This window comes from Somniosus microcephalus, chromosome 28 (assembly GCF_052327205.1).
Source record: "Somniosus microcephalus isolate GS21.2 chromosome 28, FLI_Smic_1.0, whole genome shotgun sequence".
Taxonomy (NCBI): Eukaryota; Metazoa; Chordata; class Chondrichthyes; order Squaliformes; family Somniosidae; genus Somniosus; species Somniosus microcephalus.
In genome coordinates this window covers 31,703,738-31,716,141 of record NC_141014.1, presented here as the reverse complement: position 1 = coordinate 31,716,141, position 12,404 = coordinate 31,703,738, and the positions used below count along the sequence as shown (strand labels likewise).

General features: G+C 46.5%; 1 protein-coding gene across 1 annotated transcript in view; it reads left to right on the top strand.

The window, feature by feature from the left end:
• The window catches only part of LOC147099507 (paired box protein Pax-6-like), a 33,840-nt gene that overhangs the window by 3,131 nt on the left and 18,305 nt on the right, over positions 1-12,404 (top strand). Inside the window, exon 2 of the mRNA XM_085969201.1 lies at positions 5,741-5,906. Within this exon, the coding sequence (XP_085825327.1) occupies positions 5,741-5,906 (166 nt within the window). The remainder of the gene's footprint in view (positions 1-5,740; positions 5,907-12,404) is intronic.

The window sequence follows — 12,404 nt, the reverse complement described above, 5'->3', positions numbered from 1 at the left end:
CTCTGGACAACGTGTCTACTGTATACATCAGCTTACCCGGTGTGTACGCAACATTCAGTGTATAGCGTTGCAGCCTGATCATCATTCTTTGTATTCTAAGCGGACAGCTATTTAGTGGCTTTTGGAACAATGCAATCAAGGGCTTATGGTCAGTCTCTACACTGATTGCTTGTCCTGCCACAAACTGATGAAATCTTTCACAGGCGTATGTGATGCTGAGCAGCTCCTTTTCTATTTGAGCATATCGCGTCTCCGCGTCTGTCATTGAGCGCGATGCATATGCAATAGGTTGCCAGTAGTCATATTTTTGCAGAAGAACGGCACCGAGCCCACTCTGTGATGCATCTGATGATATCTTGATGGGTCTCGCTGGGTCATAAAACCTCAGAACTGGTTCCTCTGTGAGCAGTTTCTTTAGATCGCTCCATGACTTCTCATGCTCATGATTCCATTCCCATTCTATGTTCTTTTCAGTTAGTCTTCTCAGTGGCTCCATCTTTTCTGAGAGGTTGGATATGAATTTACCCATATAGTTGATCATTCCATTAAACATCTGCACATCCTTTTTGCATTGTGGCTTTGGCATATTCTCAATGGCGGACACCTTTCTGGGATCTGGTCTGATGCCCTTACTGCTAAGGATATCTCCCACGAATGTCAGTTCTGTCACCCCGAGCTGGCATTTCTCTCTATTCAGCTTCAGGTTTGTTTTCCTTGTTGCTTCCAGCACTTTTTTCAGTCTCTCGTCATGCTCAGTTCTCGTGGTTCCCCATACTATGATGTCATCCATTGATGTATCAACTCCCTCCAGGTGCTCATAGATCATATGAATTGTTTTGTGATACACTTCAGGAGCTGAGGCAATGCCAAATGGTAACCTTAGGAATCTGTATCTGCCAAATGGACTGTTGAACGTGCACAGTCTTGAACTTGCTTCGTCCAATTTCATCTGCCAAAATCCTGATGATGCATCTAACTTGCTGAAATACTTTGCATTTGCAAACTGTGCCATGATTTCCTCACGTGTAGGAAGCTTGAAGTGCTCTCTCTTTATTGCTCTGTTTAGATCTCTTGGATCCAGGCAAATTCTGAGCTTTCCATTCTTTTTGTCCACTACGACGAGGGAACTCACCCACTCAGTTGGCTCATCTATCTTCCGAATCACGTTCAGGCTTTCCATCCTGTCCAACTCTGCCTTCAGTTGCTTTTGAAGAGCAAACGGAACTTTTCTGCATGGATGTATGACCGGTGTCATACTTTTATCTACTCTGATCGTGTGTTCTCCTGGAATGCAGCCTGGACCCTTAAATAGGTCTTTGTACTCTTTCATGAGTTCATCATAGACTGTCTCTCCTTCGCTTTCCACAATGAGGACTCTCTTTACCAGGTTCAGTCTCTCACAGGCTTTTAAACCTAGTATGGCTTGCACATCCTTTGGCACCACGATTAATGCTAGCGTGTGCTCTCTGTCCTTGTGTGTTACTTTGACAATGCATCTTCCTTTCACTGGTATATCAGTACCTGAGTATCCTGTCACTTTCACTTTTATTCCATGTATCTTTGGTCTGGGTCTAATTTTCTTAAAATCAGTCTCTGATATCACATTAACTTGTGCTCCAGTATCCAATTTAAATAGAATGTGTATGTCATTCACTTTTAGTGTCAACATCCAGTCTCTTTCTTCTTTTTTGTTTTCAGACACAACATCTACATAGAACTCCTCTATCTCGCTTTCATCTACTGTATGGACCTTGCTTTGTTGCGCTTGGTTCTTACAGCAACGGGCATAATGGTTGTTTTTGTTGCAACTATTGCATTTTTTACCATATGCTGGACACTTTTTTGGTGTATGCTGTGTACCGCATCGACTACATGACTTTCGATTGTCCCTTTCATTTTCGTTCGCTGGCCACGCCTCTTTTTTCACATTGGTGCTCTTTTTGTTAAACGGTTTGTATCCGTTCTTTCTCACTGCATCCACGTTGCAGCTACTGTCACTGAACAGCTCCTTTGCCTGTGACTTCACAGTTTCTGTAGCCCTACACAGTGCTATGGCTTTTCCCAGGTCTAGATCTTGCTCTCTTAGCAGTCTTTCCCTTAGACCATTATCTGGAATACCACACACCAGTCTGTCTTTTGTCAGCGAGTCTGTCAGTCCCCCAAATTCACACGATTTGCTTCTGTTTCTCAGTTCAGTCACATACTGATCAATAGTCTCACCCGTTTTCTGTACACATGTGAAAAATCTGTGCCTCTCAAACATCACGTTACGTTTAGGTATGCAGTAGGCCTCAAACTGTTCCATTATTTTATCTAGCTTCATTTTGTCTCCATCAGCAGCGAATGTGAAGTTATTATACACCTCCAGCGCTTCATCACCCACGACATGTAAGAACAGTGACGATTTCTTTTTATTACTTTTCTCGTCAGCTCCGATTGCCGCTAAATACAACCCCACACATTGTTTGAACCTCCTCCAATTTTCAGCCACATTACCTGTTAACTGAAGCTTCGCCGGTGGGTGTAATCCTTCCATTTTTCACTTCGTTAGCTATTCTCTAATGGTAAGTAACAATATTCTCTTTTGGCTTGCTAATCTGTGGAGAGCTGTTTTAACTTCAGATTTTTCCTCTTCATCTCTTTCAATCACTTCTGACACCATGTATTGATTTCTTTGTGGGTTCAATGACGAGACATTTATGAAAGAGAATGTCTTTTTAATCTAAAGCTCGTTCAACTCTTTATACAGCATTTCAGGAGACACCATGCTAGCGATGCATCTAGAACGAAACTGAAACTAAACTAAACTGCCTTGCTTGTCTCTGTCACATGCCCTCTGCTGGTCAGGCACAAGCAATCAATACATGCAAACATGCTGGTAAGGCATCATAATCAAACAGGCAAATACCATCTCTATTTGCTGATATTATTACAGGTGGCAGGTTTAAAATCTACCCCTGAGTGTTTGTGATACAATCATTGATAGTTCTTATTGAGTGAGGGGGCCAAGGCTCATAGTGGAGGACACTACCAAGGTTGAAGAGAGTGGGAGGGAAGATGAGGTAATTCAAGAAGGACTGATTGGATGGCGATACAAGGTTGAATTATACAAGGAAGGGAAAACTATGGGAGGCCGGCAGTCCATAGCTTTGAGCTTCTGAGAAAGAATGAGCGAGAGTAGGAGCTGGTGAGATGGATTTTGATTTTGACACAGTAAGGGAGTAGGGAGCATGGGACGGCTCATTAAAACTCTAGATTAAATAAGAGCAGAAGATTTAGAGGAGCAACGACTATAGGAATATCAATAGAATAGAGACAAAAACAATTATGATGGAGAGGTTGAAGGTTTGTGGTGAGAGAAGGACTGATGTTGTCATGTACCAGTAACTTGGAGTGCAGTGGCTGTCGGTATCTCTGACACCCTCCATCAAACACAATATTAAAGAGGCCCCCTCACTGATGAGTATCATAAAAATAGTTAGAATCATAGAATCTTACAGCACAGAAGGAGGCCATTCAGCCCATCGTGCCTGTGCCGGCTCTTTGAAAGAGCTGTCCGATTGGTCCCACTATTCCCCCGCTCTTTCCCCATAGCTCGGCAACTTTTCCCCCCCTTTAAGCATTTATCCAATTCCCTTTTGCAAGTTATTTTTGAATCTGCTTCCGCCGCCCTTTCGGACAGTGCATTCCAGGTCATAACAACTCGCTGCGTAAACACTTTTTTCCTCATTGCTCCTTTTCCCAATGACCTTACGTTCCCAATTTACACGCAGTGAAATGATTTCAAAGCTGTTGTTTAATTATGGGATTAAGATAATGATAAAATCATGTGAGATTCAGTTTTACAATTTACAAAATCTTATGAGGCCTTCAATGAGACTGCAGTCTTGCCATCTGAACACCCCCCCCCCCCCCGCCTGTAACTCACTCTGGGTATTGGCTATTCAATACGAGACTCATTCAACCTCCTCCATCAGATCCCAGCCTGGAGCTCACTCCTGGATGTGCATTAACCTATATATAAAGCATCCAAAATCTTCAATTAGATTCCAGCCTCTAACTCACTGCTGGGTATCTGTTATTCTATATATAAACCACCTGAACCCCTTGATTAGATTCCAGCCTGTAACTCACTCCCGAGTATCTGTCATTCTATATATAAACCCCCGAACCCCTCGATTGGATTCCAACCTGTAACTCACTCCCAGGTATCCGCTAATCTATATATAAATATAGATAGATAACAGATTCCAGCCTGTATCACATTCCTGTGTATCCATTATTCTATATATAAACCACCCGAATCCCTCAATTAGCTTCCAGCCTGCAGCTCACTCCAAGGTATCTATTATATTCTATATATAAACCACCCGAGCCCCTTGATTAGATTCCAGCCTGTAACTAACTCCCGTGTGTCCGTTATTCTATATATAAACCCCCCGAACCCCTCGATTAGATTCCAGCCTGTAACTCACTCCCAGGTATCCGTTATTCTATATATAAATAGATAGCGGATTCCAATCTGTATCGCATTCCTGTGCATCCGTTATTCTATATATAAATCTCCCGAACCCCTCGATTAAATTCCAGCCTGTAACTCACTCCCGGGTATCCGTTATTCTATATAAAAACCCCCCGAACCCCTCGATTAGATTCCAGCCTGTAACTCACTCCCAGGTATCCGTTATTCTATATATAAATAGATAGCAGATTCCAATCTGTATTGCATTCCTGTGTATCCATTATTCTATATATAAACCTCCCGAACCCCTCGATTAGATTCCAACCTGTAACTCACTCCCGGATATCCGTTATTCTATATATAAATAGATAATGGATCCCAGCCTGTATCACATTCCTGTGTATCCATTATTATTCTATATATAAACTCCCGAACCCTTCAATTGGATTCCAGCCTGTAACTCACTCCCAGGTATCCGTTATTCTATACATAAATAGACAACGGATTACAGCCTGTATCACATTCCTGTGTATCCATTATTCTATATATAAACCCCCCGAACCCCTCGATTAGATTCCAGCCTGTAACTCACTCTATATATAAACCACCCGAACCCCTCGATTAGATTCCAGCCTGTAACTCACTCCCGGGTATCTGTTATTCTATATATAAACCAGCCGAACCCCTCGATTAGATTCCAGCCTGTAACTCACCCCCCGGTATCCGTTATTCTATATATAAACCCCCCGAACCCCTCGATTAGATTCCAGCCTGTAACTCACTCCCGGGTATCTGTTATTCTATATATAAACCCCCCGAACCCCTCGATTAGATTCCAGCCTGTAACTCACTCCCGGGTATCTGTTATTCTATATATAAACCCCCGAACCCTTCGATTGGATTCCAGCCTGTAACTCTATATATAAACCACCCGAACCCCTCGATTAGATTCCAGCCTGTAACTCACTCCCAGGTATCCGTTATTCTATACATAAATAGATAACGGATCCCAGCCTGTATCACATTCCTGTGTATCCATTATTATTCTATATATAAACCTCCCGAACCCCTCGATTAGATTCCAGCCTGTAACTCACTCCCAGGTATCCGTTATTCTATATATAAATAGATAACGGATCCCAGCCTGTATCACATTCCTGTGTATCCATTATTCTATATATAAACCCCCCGAACCCCTCGATTAGATTCCAGACTGTTGTGTTCAGATTGCACTGATTAGACTGCTGCTAGACTGCCTTGTTTCCTTGTTTCTTGCAGGTTCTGTCTGCAAGCGGAGCCTTGCGCACCCTGGCCACTGAGGAACATCCAATGGGAGCTGATGGGATGTATGACAAGCTACGGATGCTGAACGTACAGACGGGGAGCTGGGGAGGGCGGCCGGGCTGGTACCAGGGAAACTCGGTACCAGGCCAAGCGAGTACAGGTAACTTAAATGGCGCCTCGCTTGAGAGCATCTGTTTCATAGAAGGAATGTGTTATATCCGTGTATCTTAATGTTGTGTCCTTCAATAATCAGACAAAAGACTGCAGGGAACGATCAACAGGTGTTTACTGAATGAGGGTTCAAACTGCAACTGACTGTACAGATCACTACTCAGGGTTTATATACAGGTGTGGTCACTGCCGGTACTACAGGATACAGGAGCTGTAAAAAGTAGTTCTCCCCCTTAAAGGTACATACATTACAATTCCTTCCCTTTTAGATTAACAGTACCATAACACTCATTTAACAATTAAATATCAAACTAATTACAATTAACACTTTTAACATGCAACATTAACTGAAAATAGTCTATTTATAAATTCAGTCTTTGGGGAGGCATCCTGATTCTTTCTGGATAACGCCTTTCCCGAGTGTCTCACTCTTGGTGCGGAGGTGATTCTAACACCCTGTCGTCAGTTGATTCATCAGCTTCCAATGCTACTGTTTCTGAGGTAGATGCGACCTGTACGTCGGGTTCCTCACCAGGTATGTATGGCCGAGACAGGGGGTTGACTCGTTCCTGTGACTCTAGGATCTGGTCAGCATGGCGTCTCACAATGTTCTCCCCAACATCCACTGTGTACATTAGTGGCCCCTGCCGTGTGCATATCGTTCCTGGTTGCCATTTCTCTGTTCGGTAGCCGCGGGCCAAGACTGGTTACCCTACATTGAAGCTCCTTGTCGGCTCCTCATTGATGTGCTGGAATTGCTTATTCTCAACATCTCTTCGTACATTTCATCTGAGCAAATCCAGACGAGATCTCAACCTTCGGTTAAAGAACATCATGGCCGGGCCTGGTTGGTGACTGCATGTGTCGCATTTCTGTAGGCTAACAGGAAATTGTCCGCCTTATGCTGCAGTGGAATGTCGTCATCGCACATGGCCTTTACTGCTTTTTTAAAGGTTCGTACGAACCTCTCAGCCAATCCATCTGTGGCTGGATGATACGGGGCGGATGTGTAATGCCTTACCCCATTCCTTTTCATAAATCTTCGAAACTCTTCGGACACAAACTGTGGTCCGTTATCAGAGCAAATTTGCTCTGGCAAGCCGTTCCTGGCAAAAATGGTCCGTGGGACTGCAATAGTTTTCTCCGTGGTGGTGGAGGACATTTTGATGACCTCAGGCCATTTCGAGTGCGCATCCACGGCTATTAAAAACATTGAGTCCATGAATGGACCAGCAAAATCAATATGCACCCGTTGTCATGGAGATGAGGGCCACTCCCATGGGTGTAGAGGGGCATGTGGTGGTGCATTTTGGATCTTCTGGCATCCTGAGCAGCTCTTTGTCAGGTCCTCGATTTGCTGATCGATCCCCAGCCACCACACATAAGCCCTAACAAGGCTTTTCATTTTCACCCCTCCCAGATGACCTTCGTGAAGCTCATTGAGCACTCTCTCCCTTAACTTGGGTGGAATTACCACTCAGGATCCACGCATCAAGGTCCCTTGGCATACTGACAGCTGTTCTCTTCTGGATGAGAATGCTGGCAACAGTGAATCGCCATGTGCTGGCCATCTCTTCACCGTCAAATCATATACCCGAGACAGCGTCGGGTCATTTCGGGTCTCCTTCTCTATACCAGCGTTAGTTACTGGCAAGCATTCAATTATAGTCGAATGAAATATTTCGACAGGATCCACTGCTGGTGCTTCCTCCGCAGTAGGCAGTGGCAGGCGTGATAGCCCATCAGCGTTTCCATGCTGTTTCGTGCCCTTATACTCGATTTCATATTGGTGCGCCCCTAGAAAAAGGGACCATCTTTGTAGCCGTTGCGCAGTCATCACCGGAACGCCCTTCTTTGGATTAAAGATGGAGACAAGTGGTTGGTGGTCAGTCAGCAAGGTGAACTTCTGCCCGTGCAGATAGTGATTGAACTTTTTCACTCCCCACACTAGGCTGAGGGCCTCCCTGTCAATCTGGGCGTAGTTACGCTCAGCTGAGGTTAGTGACCGAGACGCAAAGGCTACTGGCCTCTCCGAGCCGTCCGGGAATTTGTGCGACAGCACCGCTCCAATGCCATAGGGTGATGCATCACACGCCAACCGAATTGGCAGTGCTGGGTTGAAATGAGCCAACACCTCTTTTGATGTGATCAATGCTTTGCTCTTCTGGAAAGCTCGTTTACATTCGTCACTCCACTTCCATGGTACCCCCGTTTGCAGTAGGGTGTTCAGTGGGTGTAGTACGGTAGACAAATTCAGCAAGTACTTATGGTAGTAGTTCACCAGCCCGAGGAACGACCTCAGTTGTGACACATTTTCCGGTGCTGGAGCCTTGACTACTGCCTCAATCTTTTCAGGGGACTTATGTAACCCCTCTTTATCAATAACGTGGCCAGAATACGAGATCTGCTTCTGGAAAAACTCGCATTTGTGGCGATTAGCTCGGAGCCCATATTCCTTCAATCTAGTGAGCACCTGCTCCAGGTTGGCGAGGTGATCACTGTCATTTTCGCCCGTGACCAGGATGTCGTCCAAATAACACTGGGTCCCTGGAATCCCTTGCAGGACTTGTTCCATTGCCCTTTGCCAAATAGCCGGAGCTGATGCTACCCCGAACACCAGCCGGTTGTATTGGTAGAGACCTTTATGAGTGTTGATCATGAGGGACCGTTTCGAGGCTTCTTCTACCTCCATTTGCAGGTACGCCTGGGCCAGATCAATCTTAGTGAAGCGTTTCCCTCCAGATAGCGAGGCGAAAATATCTTCAATCCGCAGAAGCGGATATTGTACAGTGTGAAGGACTGGGTTCACTGTCACCTTAAAGTCCCCACAGATGCGAACCTTCTTTGGTTCCCCAGGCGTATTACTCAACGACCTCTTCATTACAGGAACGATGGGTGTAGCCCACTCGCTCCAGTCCACTTTGGACAGTACTCCAGAACGTTCCAAACCTTCCAGCTCTGCTTCGACGGCTGGGCGGATCGCATAAGGTACCGGTCTGGCCTTAAAAAACTTTGGGCTTGCATTTTCCTCTATTTTGATCATCGCTGTTATGCCTTTTAGTGTTCCGTGTCCCTGCTGGAACACTTCTTGTGCGTCAGTTAGCATTTTTGACAGTCGTCCAGGTGTGACGTCGTCATCCTTTTTGGCATCTACAGTCAGTGCTTGTATGGAATGCCAATCTAGCTGTATCTTCCGGATCCATTCACGTCCTAGTAGTGGTGGTCCTCCATCTGGCAATACATATAGGTCCATTTTTGGTGTTTCCTTGCCGTTATATATAGCGTTCACCCTTATTTTTCCTTTGGGGTAGACTTTTTGCCCCGTGTACGTCTTCAAGACAATCTTTGTATCTCTCAAGGGTATATGTGAGAATAGCCGCTTGTAGTCCCTTCGGTTTATGACTGTTAGGGCTGATCCTGTGTCCAATTCCATTTTCACTTGGACTCCTCCTATCTTGAGCGTGACACAGACAGTTTGGTGATCCTCCGTTTTGATCACATTATGTAGTTTCAGACAACCCAGCTCCTTGCTTCCGGAGTCTGTATCACTCTTCTGTTCGTCTGAACTACTCTCCGTCACCTATGTACCTTCTTGTACTTCTCCTGTGGAGATTTCTTGCTGCTGGTTTTCTTTCCCGACCTGCAGACTCTTGCTATGTGTCCTACTTTTCCACACTGTCTGCACACTTTGTCCTTGAACCAGCAATCATTATGGTCGTGTGTTGTTCTGCCGCAGCGATAACACTTCACTGTTCCGTATGACATTTCATTTGTGCCATATTCTTGCGGTCTCCGTTGTATCTCTGCAGCGCCCCGTGCGGCTACTTCGTGTGATACTGCAATGCTGAAAGCCTTGTCCAGCGTAAGATCCTTTTCTGATAGAAGCCGTTTCTGGGTTCTTTCACTTTGAAGCCCACACACAAACTTGTCGCTTAAGATATCTGCTAGTCCCGTTCCAAACTGGCAGTGTTTCGATAGCTTGCGCAGTGCCGTTAAATACTCAGCATTACTTTCATCTTTATGCTGGTTCCTTTTGTGAAACTTAAATCTTTCTGCTATCAGCAGCGGTGTGGGGTTTAAGTGGTCCTGTAGGATTTCAAAATCCTTTTCTACTGGCTTCTCTGGGGTTACTAGGTTTCGTAGTAAGCCATATGTTTTTGCACCCATTGAATTCAACAATACCAGCACTTTCTTGTCATCTGGCACTTCATTCGCCTTGCAGTATACTTCTATGCGTTCGACATATGTCGTCCAATCATCGACTTCATTGTCGAACGCTGTGATACTGCCACTCTTCGGCATTTTTGGGTGTGGTTAGACCTGCTTAAAATGGCGTCTCCCGCGCTTTCCTTTCTTCCCCGCTGCGGCTTAAAATGGCGTCTCCCGTGCTTTCCTTTCTTCCCTGCTGCGGCTTAAAATGGCGTCTCCCGCGCTGCTGCCAACGCCGCTCTCGGCGTTCCTCGTGGCAAATGGCGACGCCCTGTGGGTTTCGTGCGCTGCTCCTGCGCTGCTGCCAATGCCGCTCTCTGCGGTCCTCGTGGCAATGGCAGCGCCTCGCGTTTTCCTGCGCGCCTCTCTCCCCCGTTGACGCTGCTCAGCCCTTGAACACCGGCTGCGCTCTGCTCTCTCTTGCCTCTCTCCCCCGTTGATGCTGCTCGGTCCTTGAACACCGGCTGCGCTCTGCTCTCTCTCGCCTCTCTCCCCCGTTGACGCCGCTCGGTCCTGAACACCGGCTGCGCCCTGTGCGCTCTGCCCTCTCTCTCTCCCCCGTCGACGCTGCTCGGCCTTTTTCTGTGCCGCTCGGTCGGCTCTAGCCGCCGCTGTCCGGGAAGGGTCTGCGCAGTACCTGTTGCCAGCCCGTTTCGCTGGACCTCCGTGACTGTAAAGCCAAGCCTGGCTCTCGACAGCCTCCCCTGCGATGCTCAAATCTCCGCTTGATGACTGGGCGGTTGCCCGTGGTCGACGCCCGTGCTGCTGGACTCGACCTCCTTCCACTGTTCTCCAGGAGCGAATCCCTGGGAGGTGATGCAGAGTTGCAGGTAGGTTCGAATCTGCGTCGTCGCCAATGTTAGATCCGTGTGTCTTAATGTTGTGTCCTTCAATAATCAGACAAAAGACTGCAGGGAACGATTCAACAGGTGTTTACTGAATGAGGGTTCAAACTGCAACTGACTGTACAGATCACTACTCAGGGTTTATATACAGGTGTGGCCACTGCCGGTACTACAGGATACAGGAGCTGTAAAAAGTAGTTCTCCCCCTTAAAGGTACATACATTACAGAATGTCTTTTACGTAAATGCTGACTCTTCCTGGGGCATAGTGCCTCCTGTGGCTCAGTGGGTGGCACGCTCGCCTCTGATCGATACAAGGTTGTGAGTTCAAGCCCCACTCAAGAGACAAATCTAGGCTGACAATCTAGCGCAGTACTGAGGGAGTGCTGCACTGTTGGAGGTGCTGTTTTTTGGATGAGACAATAAACCGAGGCCCCGTCTGCCCTCTCAGGTGGATGTAAAAGACCCCATGGCACTATTTTGAAGTAAGAGCAGAGGAATTCTCCCTGGTGTCCTGGGGCCAATATTTATCCCTCAATCAACATCACTAAAAACAGATTATCAGGTCATTATCACATTGCTGTTTGTGGAAGCTTGCTGTGCGCAAATTGACTGCTGCGTTTCCGACATTAAAACGGTGACTACACTTCAAAAAGCACTTCATTGGCTGTAAAGCGCTTTGGAACGTCGCGAGGTTGTGAAAGGCGCTATAGAAATGCAGGTCTTCCTTTTAGGCCCTGATTATTTTTCTGGACTCACAGTGAGCAAGGCCGCGGGAGATCCGCTAGCCGATAGAATATGCAAACTGCATGGTCTACTGTCGGGTCAGCTTTTTGCATCTGCAACATCAGGCGTCATGGTGTTGTCGTGCCTGTGACGATCTCACGGCCACGGTTCACCTCACTATGACCCCCCCCCCCCCCCCGCTGAATTGTTTGGGAGAGCAGAAAGGACCAGCTTAGCAGAGAATGTTGGAAATGCGCAGGGGGCGGTATTGGGCGCTAGTGCGAAACAGGCAATAGTGAATCAACCGCCCGTTTTACAGCCCGCTCGTTGACTTCGGTGGAAAGGAATAACAGGCGGGGTGCGAAATGGACGGCCGATTCGCTATCGTCCCCGTTTTTGCACGACCGTTCCAGACCAATTTCACCCCCTGCCTCGTCCAAAGGGAAAGATAGGTTACAGTTTGGCCGATTCACCCGTCGTCTGTTCCGATGAGAGTTAGACTGGAAACATTGAGCTACTGTTTCACTCTCAGATGCTGTGAGGATTTGTTGTGTATTTCCAGTATATTTTGTTTCATGTTCCCGGCATTTGCTGTTCTCTTTTTGCCTGCCTTTTGTGTGTAAGAATGGACCAGGATTTGTTAGCTGTTCGCAACCTTGGTGTCACATTTGACCCTGAAATGAGCTTCCGACCACATATCCGCAGCAT